General features: G+C 28.3%; 4 protein-coding genes across 5 annotated transcripts; 1 reads left to right on the top strand and 3 right to left on the bottom strand.

The window, feature by feature from the left end:
• Window positions 1-23: 23 nt before the first annotated feature.
• LOC145751794 (translation initiation factor IF-2, mitochondrial-like) lies at window positions 24-6498 on the top strand. The gene is made up of 17 exons (XM_082567899.1): window positions 24-196; window positions 692-808; window positions 925-1045; window positions 1192-1251; window positions 1812-1932; window positions 2366-2526; window positions 2740-2822; window positions 2960-3100; window positions 3368-3464; window positions 3798-3964; window positions 4286-4441; window positions 4695-4798; window positions 4917-5047; window positions 5357-5497; window positions 5761-5925; window positions 6015-6149; window positions 6275-6498. The coding sequence occupies exons 1-17, from the start codon at window positions 122-124 to the stop codon at window positions 6448-6450; spliced, it is 2151 nt and encodes a 716-aa protein (XP_082424025.1). The 5' UTR covers window positions 24-121; the 3' UTR covers window positions 6451-6498.
• Window positions 6499-6990: 492 nt separating this feature from the next.
• LOC145751796 (secretory carrier-associated membrane protein 1-like) lies at window positions 6991-9668 on the bottom strand. 2 transcript variants are annotated; one of them, XM_082567902.1, is made up of 3 exons: window positions 8840-9668; window positions 8537-8709; window positions 6991-8403 (listed from the first exon to the last, which is right to left on the bottom strand). In XM_082567902.1, the coding sequence occupies exons 1-3, from the start codon at window positions 9522-9524 to the stop codon at window positions 8254-8256; spliced, it is 1008 nt and encodes a 335-aa protein (XP_082424028.1). In that variant the 5' UTR covers window positions 9525-9668; the 3' UTR covers window positions 6991-8253. The 2 variants fall into 2 exon arrangements, with proteins under 2 accessions (XP_082424028.1, XP_082424027.1); XM_082567901.1 differs by having other exon boundaries at window positions 8537-8713; window positions 8844-9667.
• A 1917-nt stretch (window positions 9669-11585) lies between these two features.
• Window positions 11586-15202, bottom strand: LOC145752857 (2-phosphoxylose phosphatase 1-like). The gene is made up of 11 exons (XM_082569215.1): window positions 14986-15202; window positions 14534-14641; window positions 14395-14457; window positions 14125-14253; window positions 13811-13953; window positions 13545-13724; window positions 13222-13396; window positions 13009-13138; window positions 12720-12905; window positions 12364-12482; window positions 11586-12265 (listed from the first exon to the last, which is right to left on the bottom strand). Exons 1-11 carry the CDS (start codon window positions 15056-15058, stop codon window positions 12162-12164), a joined length of 1410 nt encoding a protein of 469 aa, XP_082425341.1. The 5' UTR covers window positions 15059-15202; the 3' UTR covers window positions 11586-12161.
• A 2314-nt stretch (window positions 15203-17516) lies between these two features.
• Window positions 17517-18714, bottom strand: LOC145753194 (uncharacterized). The gene is made up of 3 exons (XM_082569595.1): window positions 18527-18714; window positions 18249-18398; window positions 17517-17901 (listed from the first exon to the last, which is right to left on the bottom strand). Exons 1-3 carry the CDS (start codon window positions 18684-18686, stop codon window positions 17705-17707), a joined length of 507 nt encoding a protein of 168 aa, XP_082425721.1. The 5' UTR covers window positions 18687-18714; the 3' UTR covers window positions 17517-17704.
• Window positions 18715-21779: the final 3065 nt, after the last annotated feature.

Below are 21779 nucleotides of genomic sequence, written 5' to 3' on the forward strand. Positions count from 1 at the left end.
TAATACAGTTGTATAATAACTGAATAAGCTTAACATTGCTAGGTTTAAAACAAATTTATGGGTGTTGTTTATCCATTATTAACCCAGTATTTGACCAAGCCTTTTAATTATCACACGGTACATGATGATGATCATAAGAACACGTGGTCAAAGCCTAATAACTCCATGTTTTAATACATGTTTTAAAGATCGTAAGGTATTTAAATAGTAAGAACACTTGTTCTATATAAAACAATAAAAGCTATGAAACTTACTTTTTTTTTTTTTTTGTATATATCTTTATCCTCGATGTGGGAAAGTTGAATACGCGACCCAAACATAGAGTAACATCAGTTACTCCGACCCAGTCTCGAGTTGCCTGTGGCAGTTTGAGATATTATAGAGACTATAATTGTCCGGTAATTATGCTGCTGATTAAGTGCTGGCTTAGCAGGAGTTCATACCGTTTATAGCGCCTTACTCAAGAGCGCTACAGCATGAGAGCAGTGGGGATTGAACCCATGCCCTCATGTGTGGTGTAGCAAAAGTTCTTACCACCACACCACGCTGCCGGTACTTTACTTACATTCTGATTATATTTTCTTACTATGTATAGTTTACTTAGTTTATTTTGTTAACATCTTGTAACAAGTATTTTACCTAACAACACAAATGGTTCTTCAACACCTTAAAAGTGGCTTATTATTTATAGGTTAGCATTACTTTAATGAAAAAACGCTCAGTATTTGTTACTGGACAAAATATGAAAATGGTTGATTGGAGTAAATATCAGAATAAAGGAGACTTGTCCAGGACAACAAAAAACAAGGTAACTACCCTTTAAACCTGCAGTATTATTAAACAATAACCAAGTTATGATAAATTTTAAAGTTTTGTTTATATACTGTACTCAATACCAAAGTGACCCCACCTTCATTTTTTTAGAGTAGAAGAGAAGTTATTGTTAGAAAACGAAAATTAATAGAGGCTAAAAAATTTGAAATCGTAAAAATAAAAAACGACATGACAGTTGCTGAATTAGCAAAAGCTATAAACCTACCAATTGGTAAATAACCTATAAAAGTATAAATTAGAATATTTAAAATTAATTTTATTGACTTTTTTAAAAATTAAAATACAAGCAACAAAACTCATACTGTTTACCTAAAATAAATACCAAACAAACCTAAGTTGTAAATGTATTTGAACTAGAAAGAATTGGAGAAGCTATTCAATACCTTGAACCAAACAGAAGATATTTACCTAACCACAGTAAGGCTTGATTCCATAAGAATTTTGTTCTTTTTTAGTATTTATAACATATTTGAATATGTTTAAAGTTTTTAATTTTTAATGAACTTTTTAACTTCATGGTCAACAAAATTCCTCTTACTTTTAGGGTTTCTTGAATTACATACTATTATATATTTTTATTTTAACATTTTTCCATTCATGATGTGGAAAGGTCGACTTTATTTATTCCAGATGTGAAAGGTCGACTTGAGATCATTTACCCTAATTCAGTCTTGAGTTGCCTTTAGCAAGTTGGGATATAGTAGATTTGCAATTGCTTGATAATTAACCTGCCTATTTTGTGTTGGCTCAGCATGAGCTCATATCGTTTATAGCGCCTTACTAAAGGGCACTACAGCGAGCAGTGGGGATCGCACACTGGACGTAATGTAGTAAAACCAAGTCTCCAAGCTGCGAGTAAAATTATATACTTTGACTTGCTATATTTTTGTGCAGTCTGTTAAAATAACAAGACGACCACTTAAACATTAAATTAAAGTAAACAATTATTAAAGTATTAGTAACTTGACTTTTTTTAGTCATTGAAAAGCCTTTTTTAATAAGATGTATCATTAAACTTGGAAGACGGTACAAATTTGAAAACGAGAAAGCGTTAAAAGAGGAAGAAAATATATTGGAAGATCATGATGTTTACAAGTGGTCAGTGTTTAAAGTTTTTGCATTTTGAAAATTTTAACCAAAATAAAAAAAATTATTGATATCCTGTTAAATTTGTTATATTGCTTAGGAAGGGGTAAAAAGTAATGCATTTAAAGTAAAATTTCTTATAGAAAAGTTAAGTGTAACTTATTGCATGCCTAAATTTTAATTATGTTGTTTTTGTGTTGTTGTAAAATGTCACAAACATTGTGATATAGTGGTAAGAACACTTGACTTTAATACATGAAGTAATTTTCTGGTAATATTATTGAAAATCTTTAAAAACTGCCAAAGACAACTTAAGAACGGGTTAGCGCAAATATTACCCTATGTTTAGGATATAAAGTTGTTTTTGCTACATCTTAAAAAATGGTGTTAAAAAAAGCTGTATGAAAAGACCTTTTACTGATTTCCAAAATTAATTTTATTGTAGTCGTAATATTGACAAGAGCAAGCTTACTTCTCGGCCTCCTATTGTTACAATAATGGGGCATGTGGATCATGGAAAAACAACCCTTTTAGATTCTCTTAGAAAAACTTCAGTAGCTGAAAAAGAGGCAGGTGGAATTACTCAAAAAATTGGAGCGTTTGCAAGTAAGTAACTTCTACCTTTAAATTTTCATTAAAAGCTTTTTTGTATATATTAATACTTTTTTAAAACTAGAAATGGGCTAATAACAAAACTATGCTAATTTTTTATGTAAACTAAGTATTATTTGTTTTCGTCCTAATTGGTCCCATATTTCAAAAAAGGTAAAACTTAATAATTGTTTTTATATCTTGGACAAAAGGCTTTTTTTGTTTTAGTTGAAGTTGGTGGAAGAAAAATCACATTTTTGGATACTCCTGGTCATGCATCATTTTCAGCAATGCGACAAAGAGGAGCACAAGTTAGTTTTAAATGATTTGTAATGTGTTAATATGCAACAATTCTTACCCAACATAGTTAATATCACAAACCCTAAAATTTAAAATCATTTTAAGCAGAGGGGTTGTAGGTAGTCTTAAAGGGGTTGTTATTTTTCAGCTCACAGATATAGTTGTGTTGGTTGTTGCTGCAGATGATGGAGTGATGGAACAAACCATCGAGTCGATTAAAATGATTAAACAAGCTGGGGTAGAAGTCGTGGTGGCCATTAATAAATGTGATTTACCCAATGCTCAACCAGTAAGTAGATTAACAAAACTTTTTGAAATTTTAGGGATTTAAATATTTGTTTAAGGCTTTTGATGGTAAATAATCTGGTTTTATTTGTATTTGTTAGTTTTTTCCCATATATCATAAATATATCATGACATGTTTAAAAGAAAATACATATATCTTAGATATATTGTATTATGTTAAAAAGTTTGTTTTTGTATGTTTTTAATAAGCCATGTTATTGGAAAAAATTAAGTTTCTTTTTTTGAAGTGCAACTTGTTATTTTTTTAAAGCAAGTAGTCTCTCAAGAGTTAATAGAACATGAAATACAAACGGAAGATATGGGAGGATCAATTCAATCAGTTAAAATATCTGCCAAGACTGGAGAAGGTAATTCAACATCCAACTAGTTGTTTTAAATTTTACTCTTTTAAAAGCTGATAAACATTTTTTAGATTATTCAAATATATATTTTAGTATTTTCTAAAAAAAGTTGAAAAACTAATGCCATCTATATATAATTGAGCTTAAGGAACAATATATGTATGTCCAAGTAACAGACCTGCAAGATAAATAAAACTGCCGTTTGTGGTGCATAGGTAAGTTATTGTGGGCAAACATTAGCTGAAAGTTTCACCGATATTACGATAATATATTGACTAGTAGTTATATATCTGTCTGTACTATCTTGTAATTTGGTATTTACATTTTCAACTTTTTAAGGTTTACCTGATTTGCTGGAAAGCTTATTTGTCCAAGCTGATATGTTGGACCCTAGGGCAAATATAAATGGAAATGTGGAAGGTGTGGTGGTGGAATCAAGACATGATAAACACAAGGGCTTCATCGGAAGTTGTGTAATGCAACAAGGAACCTTAACTAAGGGCAAGGTGAATATAAACGATCATTAAATTAAAACAGAATGATATTTTATAGATATAAGTATATACCATCTAAAACATTCCTTAACTACTTAAGGTCCTCTCGTTTTCCATCAATTTCCTCTATTATTTAAAAAAATTTAGTAAATGCCTTAACTTTATTATTAATGATTTAAAAATCGTCCGGTTTACATTTCCAAAAAGTACACAAAGCCTGCAATATCAAATTCAATTCACATATTATAACAATTTTTTACTTTTTTTATTGCTGCATACAAATAAATCTAATCTGTTATCGTATTTATTATTTAAAATGTTTTTTACGAATAGTTTTTAGTAGCTGGTCTGGCTTATGCTAAAGTTAAATCTTTGCAAAGTGAATCAGGAGCAGTAATAAAAAGTGCTCCTCCGAGCCTAGCGGTTGATATATTAGGTTGGAAGTCTTTACCAACAGTTGGCGAAAATGTTCTACAAGTGCCTACCTTGGTAAGTTTTAAAAGAAATTAATTTGATTTTGTTGTTTTTTGGGATTTTTCTTTTTTTAATCTCATAGTCTTAAATGTTATAAAGAGTGTTTAGAAATATATTAACAAAAGAAAGATTTTATTTATCTAAAAGTTTCTGTTTTTAAAGGGTTTTTAGCGTTATACAGAAACTTTTTTTTATAAACTACCTTCTTTATTTTTAAATAAAAGAATAACCATTACCATTTTTTGTACATTGTTTCAAGTGTTTTTAGGCAAGGGCAAAACAAGTCATTAAATATCGAGAATATCTGAAAACGATCGACAAAAATGAAATTATAAAAACAAACTTGGCTACAGAAAGAAAAAGAGATAGAGAGTACGTTGAAAGTATTTTAAAACAAATTTTTTTTATTTTTGCCTTTTGGTAAATACTTTGTTGATTTAAAAAAAAAAAAACTTTAGACGTTTTGGTTTTTAAGGTCTTTTTTATTTAGAATTTACAAAGAGGTGCGCAAAAATATTCACACACAAGAGCGAAGGGCAATAGCTGTTTTTCAAGAAACCAAGAGATTTTATGATAAAAAGACAACGGATGGAGTGCCCAATTATAAAATTATACTTAAAGGTGGATTATGTGTTAACTTTTAATTTACTATTGGTTGGAACATGGTATTTTTTCCTAATAAGATGGGTTCACTTTCAACTGCTTCCATTAAAATACAAAGAAAGCTTATTTTTTTATGTAAATTTTTAATGTTTTGCATTAAGTTGGACGTTATTTTTCTGTTTGTGCATTTGATTAAACATTAAAGACATTTTTTTTGATCTTTATAAAAACTAATCCTATTTTTGTTTTAATGTGTATTATAATTTATATAACTGACCCATTGCTGAAAAATGTTTTTCTTTCAATATATTTAAACTTATATTTTAGCTGATGTTGATGGTTCACTTGATGCTTTGTTACAAGTTCTAAAAAATTACGATTGTCAACAGCAATGTGTCATGGAAATAATAGATTCTGGAGTAGGTCCAGTGACAAAACATGATATAGAATTAGCAAAGCTATTTCAAGGTATTGGTAAAGCATTATTCCTTAATAAAAATGTAGTGCTTACTTATATTGCACATTTTTTTGTATAATTGATCCTTAAAGTGAAAAGGCTGATATTAGGGCTTAAACATAGAGTAACATTTGTTGTCAGTGTTTAATTGCATCTGCCAGTTTGGAATATTATCATTTATAATTGCAAGGTAATTAATCTGCAGGTAGTTCTTACTCTTACTTTAATGTACCACAGCACGAAAGCAGTGAGTGTTAAATGTTCTTTTCTTTAGGAAGTATTTTCAGTTTTAACTTGGAACCAAGTCAAGACGTTGTTTCTGATGCAGCTGAAAACGAAGTTCAAATCCATCACACCGATATTATTTATCGCTTTGTGGAAATTCTAAAATCTGAAATTGAGAATATTTTACCTTGTTTAAAATCTACCGATGTCGTTGGTAAAATTTAATTATTTAATTTTCCATTGTTTAATGTAACATGCAATAATTTTTTTTAAATGTTTTTATTTTTTTTTTATTAACTTTAGGTGAAGCTGAAGTTTTAAAAACATTTCAAATCCGATCACCTAAAAAGTTGGCGATTGGAGTCAATGTTAAAAGTGGATCACTTAAATTTAATTTACCTCACAATATAATAAGAAATGATAACATAATATTCGAAGGTACAAATTACATACCAGATAAAAAAAAATTGTTTTGAAACTTGTGACATAGTTATTGTTAAATGCACTTCATATAATTTTTCTTTATGTTATTTCAATTTTGACTTTTGTTATTATATATATAGGTGATTTGTTATCAATTAGGCATCACAAAACCAATGTGGATGAAATACAGACAGGCACAGAGTGTGCACTGATTTTTAAGGATGACCACGAGCACCCAGAACCTGGTGATATTATTCAATGTTGCAATATCTTTGATGTGGTTCAAAAATTGAATTGGAATCCACCCGGATTTTAATGTGCATTCACTCTGTTTTAATTTCTCTTTTAAATAAATTTTGTCAAAATAAATTATTTATAAAAGCTTAACTGTCTTTGTTAGAACGAGGGAACTACAAAACAGTCTATTACATTTTAATGGTTTTGTTTTGTAGCTATGAGACAATAGGTACCGGTTGACAAAATAGTTAAATTTGTTTTAAAAGGTTACATATTTGCGTAAAACTATTTAATAGTATTTTGGTTACAATACCTAAATTGATTTTAGTTTATCAGATGGCTATATAAAATATTTTGTAAAATCATTGATGTATAAAAAAAATTACTTATTATTTTAACATTTGTTTTAAGTAGACCTATAAAAATAATTACCAAACAAATTATAATTTGGTCACAGGGGCCACAGTCATCAATAAATTTTTTTGGTTAATATTTTAATACTCAGTAGTTGCCCATTAAACAAGCCATTTTAACAACCTTAAAGATAAGTTCATGGGAACATTATAGTTAAGCATTTGATATTAAATCTGTTGCCAATAAGATAGTATATGTACTCACATTTATCAAGACAACTTTTTAATAACATTACAATATTTAACATACTCAATAATATACAATTCCACCATTACAATAATTTATTTAAAATAACCTCAAAAGGAAAGTAAAACCAAGTTCTCATTACCTGGATATATTACAACAATATTGGAATTGCAATATCAATAAATTGCAACTATTTTACCATTTAGCACACAACGCTTAATCTGTGTAATTTAAACTACAGATAACAATAACAATTTAAAGTTTGAGTGCCATATAAAGGTTTAGTTTTGTCTAACTGAAATGTATGACCAAGTTGCAATAAAAACAATTAATTTTTTACACTCTTAGGTTTAACTGAAGACAACTAACGTAACAAGCAGCTTGTTGGCCATACATTAACTATAAAGAACGATAACAAAAGTTTTAAATAACATTTTTTATAACAACATGCTAATAGTAGTACAGATTTCGAATTTCACCAACTAAATAATAAATAAACAATAATTTTTTGAAGTTTAAATGCAAAATTTTAACAAGAAAAAGTTTTAGCAATCAAACAGTGGATTTTTCTAATAAGAAGCTTACTAGATATTGAACATCAATATATATATATATATATATACCATGAACTTAACAATAGTAATTTAAATTATTCCACTTATATTTACAAGAACTTTGATCATAAATTTTCAGTTGGTCAACAATTTTTAATACGAACTACTCACGGTCAAGCAATTATCAATACAATTATAACCTACAGAAATTTTTTTAAATAGACCTAATAGCTAAACTTAAACACATATTATAACAACAATTACCGATAGTTATATATATATATATATATATATATATATAGATAAATAGTAAAACAAAAGATTGCCAAGGCCAACCCAATCAATGGCCTAAATGAAAATTATTGATTTTCAAAAAGAAAGCAAGGCTTGATTAGTTTTGATAGCTAATATATTTTTAGAGGGATTTTTAAAGTCTATTAATAAAATTGTATATATACCTTTTTTTAGCATAAATGATATTTTATTGATATACTAAATTTGTTTTAGTATTTATATTAATTTTCAATTATATATCTCATCACAACTAACAAAATCTTACCAAGTGTATGAAGAACAACTAGATTTTGATATTTACCGATTAAAAAACGTATAAGCTTTATTGAAGCGTAGATCTCAATTATTAATGAGTTGAGACGTCTGAAGGCCACCAAGCCCTTTTATAAATACAACTGCAGTATAAACATACTAGATTATTAAAGCTTTTTTCTTTAGTGTTGGCCACGTAAACTACTTTGCACGGCAGAAGTAGCTGCTGTAGCTGCTGCTGTCTGGACCCCGGGGTTTTTCATAACCCCAGTTGCAAACTCTTGCTGGGCCTTCTCGAAACTTGCTCCTGTGGTTCTGTAAAGTGAGTGCACCTAAAAAAACAAGTTAGTTTTTAACCTTTATCAAACGTAACAACCTTTAATAGGCTGATAGCATAAATAAGTTAATTAGTTACTAGTACGAAAAAATTTATTTCTTAAAAAAAATTAATTAAAAACGAAATACCTTTTTAAGAAGAAATAGTGATAGCAGCCCCATTATTGCAAACAGCACAGTTTGGACTATAACCATAATTCCAACCCAAGGCCCGCCTTTATCAGAATCAAAGTGACTAAGGGCAACGATTAACCCACTGTACCCACTATTGGTAATTCCAACAAACATCAATATTGAAACGACTACCTTAAGTGGACAAACATTGCATACAAATATGTTTAAAGCCGTCAACAAGTTTTTATAATTAATGACAGATTTTAGCAGATGCTAAATTTAAACTTTAAAGACAAATAAAAGTAAAAGTTAATTAACTGACCTGAAAAAACATGATAAAAAAGTACAGGAAGAAGTTAAAGGAACTATCACTTCTGAATGCTTTGTAAACTGGTCGATACCAGCACAGAGCACATGGTGCAGCTAAAAACCACAAAATTGAAAGCCCAAACCCGATCCCTGCCGAACTATCTTGAGTAAAAACAATTAATGACACCAACATGTTAATAAACATGATTACGATAAAGTACATCCACAAATAATAGAGGAATTTTACTGTCCCCTGAAATTCAAGAGGAATATCAACTGCAAAGTCCTGGTAAAAGCAAGGACTACAAGGAAACCATTTTGGCAGTGGAGGCCAGTTGTTAGCCTTAGGATTGTAATTGCCCGAAGCCATTTGTTGTTCTCTTCTTTGAAGCTCTTCCGCCTTTTTTTCTAGTTCTTCCTGTCGCCGTAGTAACTCTTCATGACCTGGCACAGGAGCAGGTGCTGCAGGTGCCATTACTGGTGGTGCTGATTTTTCGTTGTTACTTCCATAATTGTTGTATGCTGGAGGGTTGGTTGGTTGCATAACAGCAGGCTGATTAGCTTCTAAACCTCCTGATGAATTGCCGGCAAACGGATTATAATCCTCTAAAGTGGTTTCACTTTTTGCAGTTGCCTGCTGTACCGAACCATCTTGAAATGGGTCAGCAAAAGGATTTGCATCAAAATCACTCATATTTATATTATTATCACAGCTAAAGGCAGTTACTTAACACTCGATTAATTTATCCCTTATTTCAGCTTAAAGTTTGTAACTCTGAATTAGGTGAAAATTTGTTGGATCTGTTAGTTATAATAAAAAAGATAATTTAGTTGATTTCTTGTAAAAACTTTCAGCAACACAGCTGTTATTACGGGAAAAAAAGAAGTCAATTATTGGTTACTAAAAATGTATATGCAGGAACTTATAAATCAATAAGTTACAGTGAATTCAAAGAAGGTTAGGGTTTTTAATTTAGAATATTTTTTTGGTAACCATAGAGCATTGGTAACCATAGAACAATTTTATTGGTAACCATAGAGCAATGTAGAATGAAATTTTTGTACTATTTACTTAAAATGTTGTGAGTGATGCCCACTTTGGAAAGTAAGGCAGTGTGTATGCACAAGACATTTTGGATCTCTATTACTTTCGCACACCCAAATTTAACAAGCCGTTATAACCTAAGTATGGCAATTGTTTAACCAGACATTAAAAATTAGTTGAAATATGTTTTAATGAGTAAAACTTAGTCCGCTTTACGAGTCAGATGTGTTAACGGGTAAACTTAATATGTGATGGTTAGGGTAAGGGTTTAATTTATGCAACCTCTGTTTAATTACATGTGCCGTATTTCGGTTACACACCCTGTTTGTGTAGGGTGTGCGAAACTAATAGAGATCCGACATTTTTTTAAATGCACAACTAAAATTAGCGTTTTGCACTCCTGGTAGCGTTTTGAACTATGCAAACATAAGTCACGCTTGCACAGTCACACCATTTTTTTACGCATGCACGAAAATTCTGTAAACGTTTACATTTGGACATTTGGTCCCACTATTTTCCACCCCTATCCTGTACTTTAGTATTATCCGTACCCACCAACTGACCAATTTAATTATTTATAACCCCTTACAACCGTTACTCTGCTAGAGATGTAAAATAGTTTCTAGTTTAATGTGCTTATATCTGTTATATCTGTATATATATGGTCAAATATTTTTAAATTAGTATTGTCTGATTGTTATATAAATTTATGTACAATTTGAAAAAACCCTCTGCAAACAATACTATCTGCTGATCTGCATTGGCAAAGACGCTAATGCTTTTTTTAATCACATGACCGACTGCACAACGATAGGTTTAGTCCGCTGGTATTTACATAACTCTAAAAGAAATCGATAATTCGAATAGCAATTTTACCAAATTAGTATGACGTCATTAACTCGTGTTTTAGTCTCGTGACAGTCTGGGCGGTTGCGACGTCGTCTCACTTTGGGATTATGTCATTTTTTGGCTTTGTGAATTTTTTGTAAAAGAATTTTAAAAAACATTTTAAAAATTATAATAAACAGTTGTTGTTTATTTTTAATATAACTGAATTAAGTTTTTTTTGTTAAAGCATTTTATTTATTTTTGAGTAAATAATTCTTATATTGAATGGGTTTAGTTAAACATAATTTTTTTTTTAACCGCTTATAATCCCTTTAAAACAGCGGTTCTCAATCTTTTTTGCCCATAGACTATCTTCAAGTTGACCTAAATATACGCGGACTTAAACCATATATATATATAAATTAGGTAGTTCAATAGCCTTCTACCGAAAATAGTTGGCAATGTTTTTTTAAGTAAGCTTTAAACGCAAGCACTGTATTTTACAAAAAAAAGGAATTAAATACAGTAGCCTATTATTAAAATATGGAAATTAAATACGGTATGTATTAAAATAATTCTACTGTATTCCGCATTTTATTTGTAATACAGTAGGCACTGGCTAATTATAATGGCTAAATAATAATTCCCTAAGCGACTATGCTCGTGCCCTCATCCAGGTCCTTTCACGGACTCAAATAAGTCCGCGGACTCGGGGTTGAGAAACACTGCTTTAAAAGAAGAAAACTACTTCACAGGTAAAATTTAAACTAAATATAAATAAAATTTTATTGCAGCAAGTAAGAATGACATAAATGACATTTAATTTCAACACAGGCAAATTAAGTAAGAACAAGTAATGTTAGATTGCAATTAATGATTTTCTAATGACGTTTAACAGTTTTTATAACCAGCAATAAAAATGTGTTTACAAAATGATCTACACAACAAGTTTAACATATAAATTTTTGTGCTTTAATTACTAATATAAAGTAAAAAGGGTACCTGTGATATATCAACAGCAGCAAATATAAGTTATTGAATTTAAGTTTTAAATATATGGCATAAAAAAAATAACAGTAAAATGTGAATAAATAGCAAGTAAATGAGGCAATTAGCAGTAGCAACTTGTGTTCTTGTCTAACTTTTAAAGCAGAAACATTCTTTTGTTTTTGATATATACAAGTGGTTTAGGTAGCAATCAATATATAAGTGTAAAAAAAGGATTATTTAACAAGGTAAAATAGGGCTTAGAATATAAAAAAATACAGAACATAAAAAAAATTTATTATGGATTGATTCAAAATATGAAAAATTTATTGTTAATTAAAAATCGCAGAACAGTAGTTAAAGCATAGAAATTGAAATGTAAAATTAAATGTAACTAATTGTTTGTGAGCACCTATACTAAAACTACATACACCTTTCATTGTTTTGGTAAACACGTGATATCTAATATAATTAATTACAGGCTTCCTTTCTCGAATAAAAGCCAATTTTTGTAAACATTTCAGATTGAACATAAGAATTAAATACTGAAAGAGGGCAGCCTTCGTTTAACTTTCCTAAAAACACGTATAAGTAGCAAGATAACATAGCTAAAAAAATTATTTTATTAAATTAATCTTTTTTTTCTAGATAAAAATTCAAAGTACTAACTTACCACTACAAAATTCAGTTTTATTTGTGACGTCTTGACCATTATAAATTAGCTTTATAAAATATTTATCGTCAATGCTTTTCCATAACTCGAATATAAATCTGGCAGCAAGAGGAGGTTGCCTATATAAAAAAATTACTTTAAGATAGGAATTTTAACTTAATTAAATAGTATCTTTAAATTTAAAAAAAATAATACGTTTTTGTTGGCAAGACAATTATAAAGTGCTAGAAGGTATTTTTATTGTTCTAAAAAGGTTTATAAAAATTAAAAAATTTATTACAACAAAGAATACATTTAAAACAGGAAAAAGTTGTAGTAGGTAGAGTAGTAAAAGAAATTTATATATAATTTTACACCTAAAATCGTCAATTTCCAATGCTTGCAATAGTGGTGTAATCGTTTTGTCGTGACCAGAATAAAGAAAAATCTTAACACCGGATTTACCACTAACTGACAAAAACATTCGCTTTAGTATTACACTAAGTAGCGGCTGTATTGTTAACTTTGCATGATTGCGATACTCGGGAATTAGACTGATGTCTCTAAAAAAACAATTTAGAAATTTAGATAAAAAGAGTTTTTTTTAGTTTTTAATTACTAGTTTCCAATTTAGCCTTTCAGAAAAGTAAATTAACTTAAACCTACCTGTACATTTTCTGATCTTCCTTTATTACAATATCAAGATCTGTTGTGGTAACTTGTGTTTCATTGGTTTTGTTGGGTAAAGAAAGGCCTTTACACATATAACCCAGAATAAGGTGATCAATTATTGAACCTTAACCAAAAATAAATCCCACAATACTTAAAATCTTTTTCAAATACTAAAGATATATTTTTTTTAAATAACTTATGTGTTACCAGTATGATCATTGTTGTTCAAGAGAGCACCCATTTTCTGTATAGTTTTATTCAACTTTTGTCTTTGAATATAAATAGAATATTTTTGTGAATTTATTTTTTGTTTCATTGTTTCAGCCAAAGGACAAGTACATTTTGATCCACAAAATAAAGCCCCAGCCCAATAAAAGGGAATCTGTAAAAAAATTGTAAACAAAACAATGTTACTGTTTTTATTACACTTTAAGTTATTATTAAGAACAGGTTAAAAATGCTAAAATTTATACCTCTTAAAACTTAAAATTAGGATACATAATTGAAATTGAAGGTTTTATAATATATACCTGATTAAGATGATAGTTTGGCAACATACCATAGAGTAGAGCAACAGCACTTTGAATTGTACGTTGAATCTGAGTTGATTCTACATGTACCTGGGCATTGTTGCTTATAGATGGGTCAATTAAATTGTGTTTTTCGACATATTTATTGTGCAGTAATTTTCCAATCTTTAAATGTTGACTCTTTAAAATAAAAAAAAATTAAAAACTTAAAATATTTTTTGGTAAAAATTTAAAATTTTTAAAAACTTTCTAATTTAAATACTTACTGCTCCACTTTTTGTAAGCTGTGCAGGGTGACAAATAATATTGTTGGGGACTGGAAGTTCTTTAAAATATTTTTTTTCGATGTCAGATTTAAAATCCTGGATGATAGAATCTCGATATTTTATTAGTTGTTGGTCATTATTTTCTGTTTAGTTGAAATATTTATTTTAGAGATCATATGCTTACATTAAAATATAGTAAAAAAATACAATACTTTTAACAACATTTACATTGACAGTCATTGCGAAATTTTTTTATTTACAAATCCAAGGAAATTTTTGTTTGCGTTTAAAATTGAATAACAAAGTCATTAAACCTGTATTCATATTGCAAAAATTTGGTATTATTTTGTCCACCCCATATTTATCATATTTTAAGGGGGTTCTGTCACCATGGCGAATCACAACATGAATTTGTAAAAGCTTCCAACCTTGTGTTGCAATACCTTTAAAAAGTTTAACAATGTACAGTGAAAAATAATTTGACCTTTATTTTAAGTTTATATGTGTTAAATCTCACAGCCAAAAAATGTGATTTTATGTTTATATGAAGATAAAAATGTTTTACAAACCAATGATTAATTTACCTTCTTCTGTTTTATTATGCATTAATGAGGGAAAATTGCAATAACCCTGCGCTGAACCATATTCTAAAATTAAATATATTAATTAGCTCATATAATAGGGTCCGAAGTAACTTCCTGTCAACTGTAAAAATAGCAATACCTCTTTTATTGTATGGGGTTTTTAAAGTTCTTTGGGAAGTTAGAATATTGGTTTCATCATAATTATTTATTGTAAAGCTTGTTTCCACAATCATTTGAGGGTAAGAATCTAAAAAATAAAACATTTTTAGACAAATAGCTTAATTAGTGGCTTTAAGAATACTATTCGATAGCTTGTCCTTCAGTTAGCATTTTAATTATCGAAACATAATTGCAACTCTTAACTTATTACCCATGCATCACAAATGGCAGTTTTATTTAACTTGTACGCCTATAAATTTAACATACTTATTTTTATTGACCAAGCTCTTTTATATATGAATAGTTGATATTTTTGTAAAGAAAATAATAACTTAATGTAAAGATAGTATGAATAATTTAAACTTACTGCAGTTGTACTATTTCGAAGTTAATGTTTTAAAAGATAGCAATTTAACAAAAACACAAACTTACAAAATTTGAATAAAAAAATAACAAAGAGCAATGTTGAAATAATAAACTTGGTCCTGCCTGATATTCGAACCATATTAACGGAAAATTTCCATTTAAACAAAGTAGTTTCAAAATATAAATCAGTCAGAACTGACAGAAAAATAAACTGATCAACTGGGTCTGATATACCCTTATTAAACACAAAATAAGCTAAACGAAAGCATTAAATTGTGTTTGTTAATCGTAAATGTTTTGTTTAAATACTAGAATTTTAAGAAAAACACCAACCAATAGTTTAAACCAACGTGAACAATGTCACGTCATTGCTTTTAACAAATTTAAGAAAATTTACTCTTATTGATTAGGGAAAGTCCCTATTTTGTTGCCAACTGATTTTATTTAGCTTTAAAAAACTGAAATAAAATGCAAAACGCATGTTATACATAACTATATTTTCAAATAAAAGTTAAGAAATCCATTCTGAAAAAAATAACCTGTTACGTTTTGCAACCCTTTTTTTCTGAATTAAGTATATGTCTTAAGATTAAATGATGCCTTCCTGAGAGAAATTACTCTTCAATTTGTATTAGAAAATTTAAAAAATGTTTAAAAAATGTTTAAAAATTACTAAAGTATTTCAATATTGCATGATTAGTTTTTTAAACAACTTTTTAAATGTAAATTTTTGAGATTTTGTATTTGTTTAGTTTATTTTAACATTTGAGCGATTAAAAATATTTTCTTGTAAAACATTACAATTTATAATTATTTACAGATTACGTTCGACATCATTTTCTATATATGTATTGAAATCCAAAAAAAAACAATACAGTACATTTTATTTATTTCGTTGTAATATTAAAAAAAATAAGTTTAATATATGAAAATCCAGCAAAGCCATATTGCGAAAAGATATTTATTTATTAACTGGTATTATTGTGTAAAACCAGATTATAAAAACGACATTTATAATTAGTTAATAGTAAAAATAAACAAAGAATAAAATAAAAATAATAATTAAACGATATTTAGCTAGAGTTAAATCTTCATTTTAAACAGCAACATACAAAATAATAATACCTACAACATATTAAAATTTCAGAAAATTTAATCTTTAAATTTTAATAATAAAATATATTAATTAGTAATTAGTGACATTTAAATGTCGTAAATAGGAGGTTTGCGATTCGTTAGGATAATAACAAACATACTAAAAATTTAGAACTTTTATTTTTAAAGAACAAAAGTTATCGTCTTTCAAAATTCGTCAAATAAGAATAAAAACAATAATAACTAGATTTATTTGATAAATAAAATATGGTTCGAAATTATTTGATTCTTTTTATAAATATAATTTATTTAGTAGGCTTATTAATTAAATTATAAATTTAAATATGAACTTTTGTATATTTAAACCTAATTTTAACAAGCGAACACGCACTTATTGATATTGTAATATAAAAGTAAACTAAATTTAAAAGCAAAATACCGATCTTAATTTTTTAGTAATCAAACAAGTATTAAAATATAATAATAACAAAACAATTAAAACAAAAATTTTACACATTTTTTACTTATATTTTAACATTTTACTTAAATTTTCAACCAATATTTTTTACTTTAATGGACAGCGAAACGGACGATTTTTGACGGCGACCAGAACGCTATTAAATTATTCAAGCGTTAAACTCACACTGATTCATTATTTTATAAAAAAACAAAAATAATGATTAAACGATATTTAGCTAGAGTTAAATCTTCATTTTAAATAGCAACATACAAAATAATAATACCAACAACATATTAAAATTTCAGCAAATTTAATCTTTAAATTTTAATAATAAAATATATTAATTAGTAATTAGTGATAATTAAATGTCGTTAATAGGAGGTTTGCGATTCGTTGGGATAATAACAAACATACTAAAAATTCAGAACTTTTAGTTTTAAAGAACAAAAGTTATCGTCTTTCAAAATTCGTCAAATAAGAATAAAAACAATAATAATAATAATAAATATAATGACAATAACAATATGTTTCGAAATCGAAGATTTCGAACCATAATAAACTTTTTTATATTTAAACCTAATTTTAACAAGCGAACACGCACTCATTGATATTGTAATATAAAAGTAAACTAATTTTAAAAGCAAAATACCGATCTTAATTTTTAGTAATCAAACAAGTATTAAAATATAATAATAACAAAACAATTGAAACAAAAATTTTACACAATTTTTACTTATATTTTAACATTTTACTTAAATTTTCAACCAATATTTTTTACTTTAATGGACAGCGAAAAGAACGATTTTTGACGGCAACCAGAACGCTATTAAATTATTCAAGCGTTAAACTCACACTGATTCATTATTTTATAAAAAAACAAAAATAATGATTAAACGATATTTAGCTAGAGTTAAATCTTCATTTTAAATAACAACATACAAAATAATAATACCAACAACATATTAAAATTTCAGCAAATTTAATCTTTAAATTTTAATAATAAAATATATTAATTAGTAATTAATGATAATTAAATGTCGTTAATAGGAGGTTTGCGATTCGTTGGGATAATAACAAACATACTAAAAATTTAGAACTTTTAGTTTTAAAGAACAAAAGTTATCGTCTTTCAAAATTCGTCAAATAAGAATAAAAACAATAATAATAATAATAAATATAATGACAATAACAATATGTTTCGAAATCTAAGATTTCGAACCATAATTAATTTTACATAGAATAATCATTGCGCAACAACAAAGAATTATTTGCTATTCGTTTTCCGTAGAGGAATGCTAATAAACCTCCAATAAAAGTAATTGGTCCAGCAGCAAATGCAATGTAGACTCCATACAGGACAGAACACGTGTTACAACCACCTGCCCATACAATGGTAAGAAATACGGTTGAACCCAGTGAAATACCACCTAGCAAAACAAAAAGTTGTGTTATGTGTTAATATTGCTTAAACGTAGTAACACAGCATATAAAGTTTAAAATAATTAACTACTTTTCATTAAAAAAATTTTATGGTCACTCGTATAACGTTTATAAAAAACGTTTGTTGTCTTAAATAACATGATCGATTGCTCGTCCAGTTGCAAGAGAAACTAGGGCAGACTTGTTTTTCTGATTTTTGTTACCCGAGATAACTTTGCGATGGATTTAAAATGTAGCTATGCAGTTATTAAAACATATGCGCTCGTAATGTGTTAATTTGGTCGTGGGTGATTTTTTAAGATCTAGAAAGATCACCAAAAGATGTCTTTTATACCTGTAAACATTAGGGTTCCTCCTCCATATTTTAGTAAGTTTCCGTTCTTTCTAAACGTTCCAAGTGCAAGCAAAACTGATGCGACAATACCACTTATAATAGCAAGGCAGAATCCAATGGTGTAGGTTATGGCTGAACCAGTTCGCGTATCTAAAAATATTAACAAAAATAGCATAATTAACAATTTTCCAACTATACACGTACAAATATATAGTTGGTTAAGTAATAAAACAATATTTTTTAAAAATTAAGGTAATAGATAAAAAAACTGCTCTTACCTATTAAAAAACATTGATTCGGATTACATATTTGAAAGATTCCAAAATACACCGAAGTGATGCTATCTTGCTGCTGATTAATCCAATTAGGTAAACTTAAAGCAGCTATTGTCAAAACTAATCCAAAACAGGAAACGGCAAAAGGTACTGCAACATGCATTGTATTTTTTAATAAGCAGCAATACAGATTTAAGGCTGTCTGATAAATAAGTCTAAAGTGACTGGCTATTTATAATTACCGATATCACGTGAATTACGCATACATAAAACGTCACACGTGACAATTACGCAGGTGACAATTACATGCAAGGATTTTCATTTTACGCAATGGAAAATTTTCAAAAATTGCTAAAAAACTTACAAATATTAAGTCATTTTGTCATATGTTTCTTGAGAATGTGTCTTTAAGTAATATAAGCCGATATACTAGAATACAGATTTAAACTAATCATTTTTTTAACAAAAAATTTTAACGTCTATTTCCAATTTTGCTGACTGCAAAGGTAAAAGACAAACGCATGTGAAACATAAAAAGTTTTCCGGGGTTAAACATCTTAACTTGTTTTTATTGTTTAAAACATAGGCAAGCAAAAGCAATACCACTATGGAAATGGTTTGTTACTATATATCTTAAGTCAGTGGTTGCCGGTCCGTGAGCATTACGTTACCGGGCCGTATGTTTTTCCAGGTTAATGCTTAGAAACAGAAACGTCTTTTCTTTTTGATTTGTAGGCTTTGTCGTAGAAACATTTAAAAATGTTTATTCTCGATTTGATAAAGGAATAAATTGCTTAAAACTTATTTGCGTATCTTGAAATATCATTTTTAGCTAAACTGATTGATTTCTTTCACCCGAAAGTGTAAAAAAAACATAAAGGCTGGTCAGCGAAAAAGAATCCAGTTTTAAATCGGTTCGCAAGGCAAAAAAGGTTACCGACCCCTGTCTTAAGTGAAGAAAGTAGTCATACCAAACAATAAATAATTCGTCAAAATAGTTACTCAGTAAAGTTGCATTTTGTTGCTCAGACTGTTCCTAAAAGTCACTGACTTATCGTGCTACATTTTTGCAGTAAGATGATGGTTTTGCTAATTTTTTTATTCTTTCCAAAACCTGTTTTGTTCCGGATTTGAATCAAGTCTACTGTTACTATAAAAGTGATTTTAATAAAAGCCAGTTTAAATCTTGGCACACTTTTTCAATTTTAATAAGAACGATCCAAATTTTACCTAGTAACAGCTTATATAGAAACTAAAATACTTTTATAGTAAATTTACATATATTTAAAAATGATAAAATGAAATTAAGATAAATAAACAAAATAAATTTACTCTACAATAATTTTTACATATAAAAATGTTGGCCTATACTCGTTTTGTTTGTCAGAATGCTTTGTTGAATTTAGTTTTCCTTTAAAAGTTATTCGAAAATTACCAAAAAATGAAAAAAAGTTATCACGTTTTTTTAATAAGACCAATCACACCATTTTTGTACAGTTTATTTAAAAACAAAAACAAAATGTGCAACATGTTAAAAAATTAAAAAAAAATGCTATTAGTTGTGTTTTTGCAAATATAAACTAATGTTTTTTTTTAAATTGTAGGCTGCAGAAATTAGCTTATGAATAGAGCGATTTAAAAAAACAAAATTTTAATCTGATAATAAAAACGACATTAAACATGAGTGAATAGTTAATACAAAGAATAAATAAATTGAAAATTTTATTTCATTGGATAATTATTATGCGATATCATAGGATTTGCAAGTCGTTTTCCGTAGATGAAAGTTAATAAGCCTCCAATGAAAGTAATTGTCCCAGCGGCAAATGCAATGTAGACTCCATACAGAACAGAACACGTGTTACAACTAACTGTCCATACTACGGTAAGAAGTACAGTTGAAGCAAGCGAAATACCACCTAACAATATATTAATTTTTGTCAATTATTGACCACGGGCAACTTTAAGCATACCAGTTGCACAGCATATACACTGCGCTGGTAAAACTTAACCTATTATTTGTAATATTTTAAAACGTTAGTCTGGCTATAAATAAGTTTGTGTAATACACGTTTCACCTTACCATTAACTATGATTACCGCGAAGGGTTCTGAATTTCCGCGTAAAGCAAATGCATTTTGTAAACTAAACTTTTCAATGATCACGAACATCACATTTTTAGAAGCTATTTTTGTCTTTACTGCAGACTTGTTTTAATACGCCTTTTACTTAATTAAAATAAGTTTTTAAATTTCCTTGTAAGGTTTTAACATTTATACACGAATGTTAAAATAACCGATTTAGCGATAACGATGTTAATATAAACGCATGAAAGTTTTTTGATTTACCAAGTTAAAATTTTCGTAATATACCAATGGGCAATTATCTGAATTTGACCCCGTAGTTAGAAAAAATATTGAGTATTTTATACCGCAAAACATTAGGGTTCCTCCACCACCTTGCAACAACTTTCCCTCTTTTTTAATTGTTCCAAGTATAAGCAAAACTGATGCGACAATACCACTTATAATAGCAAGGCAAAATCCAATAGTGTAGGTTATGACTGAACCAGTTCGGGTATCTAACAATAATAAAAAAAAGAGAAAAATTAGCCATTTCCGCACTACAATTTTTTTAGAGTTGCTTAAGTACAAAAAATATAATTTTGTATTACGACAATGAATAAAAAAAACAGCTTTCACCTATTAAAAAACATTGGTCTTCGTTACATATCTCGAATATTCCTAAATTCACCGAAGTGCTATTCTTCTGCTGCTGTTTAATCCAACTAGGTGTACTTAGGCATACTATTGTCAAGACTAATCCCAAAGAGGATACGGCAAGAGGGACAGCAATATTCATTTTTTTTTAACTAAACTGCAATACAGATTTAAGACTGTCTGATAAATAAATCTTTAAGGTCAGTCTTTTTATATACACTACAGTCACGTGAGTAACGTGCATAAAACGTTTGCAAAAAACACTATTATAGTCGAAGGGCCTTTTTACCTATATTAACTGTTGAATTTCGACTGTACGCAATGGAAAATTTTCAAAATATTGTAAAAAAATTTTAACTTTTGTTGCAACCAAAATTAAGCCTTTAAACACACTAAAAAGTTTTTAATAGTAACTTAATGTGATTACTTAAAGTATTCTAGTTATTGGTATTGGGATTATTTTGTGTATAGGTGTCTGACTAATTGCATGTATTTAATATGTTTGATTAAGTTAATAATAAAACAGTTGGCTATAA

Source organism: Corella eumyota, chromosome 5 (genome assembly GCF_963082875.1).
Source record: "Corella eumyota chromosome 5, kaCorEumy4.1, whole genome shotgun sequence".
NCBI classification, from domain to species: Eukaryota; Metazoa; Chordata; class Ascidiacea; order Phlebobranchia; family Corellidae; genus Corella; species Corella eumyota.

Coding starts and splice junctions, on each gene's coding strand:
- LOC145751794 (XM_082567899.1), top strand. CDS start 122: ATGATGATGATCATAAGAACACGTGGTCAAAGCCTAATAACTCCATGT. Junction 2,823..2,959: donor TGCGACAAAGAGGAGCACAA/GTTAGTTTTAAA, acceptor GTTATTTTTCAG/CTCACAGATATAGTTGTGTT. Junction 4,799..4,916: donor GAAAGAAAAAGAGATAGAGA/GTACGTTGAAAG, acceptor TTTTTTATTTAG/AATTTACAAAGAGGTGCGCA.
- LOC145751796 (XM_082567902.1), bottom strand. CDS start 9,524: ATGAGTGATTTTGATGCAAATCCTTTTGCTGACCCATTTCAAGATGGT. Junction 8,710..8,839: donor TATCATGTTTTTTCAGGTCA/GTTAATTAACTT, acceptor CACTTAAGGTAG/TCGTTTCAATATTGATGTTT. Junction 8,404..8,536: donor CACTATTTCTTCTTAAAAAG/GTATTTCGTTTT, acceptor TTGTTTTTTTAG/GTGCACTCACTTTACAGAAC.
- LOC145752857 (XM_082569215.1), bottom strand. CDS start 15,058: ATGGTTCGAATATCAGGCAGGACCAAGTTTATTATTTCAACATTGCTC. Junction 13,954..14,124: donor TTTTTGCAATATGAATACAG/GTTTAATGACTT, acceptor TCAACTAAACAG/AAAATAATGACCAACAACTA. Junction 13,139..13,221: donor GAACAACAATGATCATACTG/GTAACACATAAG, acceptor TTTTTGGTTAAG/GTTCAATAATTGATCACCTT.
- LOC145753194 (XM_082569595.1), bottom strand. CDS start 18,686: ATGCATGTTGCAGTACCTTTTGCCGTTTCCTGTTTTGGATTAGTTTTG. Junction 18,399..18,526: donor GAATCAATGTTTTTTAATAG/GTAAGAGCAGTT, acceptor TAATATTTTTAG/ATACGCGAACTGGTTCAGCC. Junction 17,902..18,248: donor AGGAACCCTAATGTTTACAG/GTATAAAAGACA, acceptor TTGTTTTGCTAG/GTGGTATTTCACTGGGTTCA.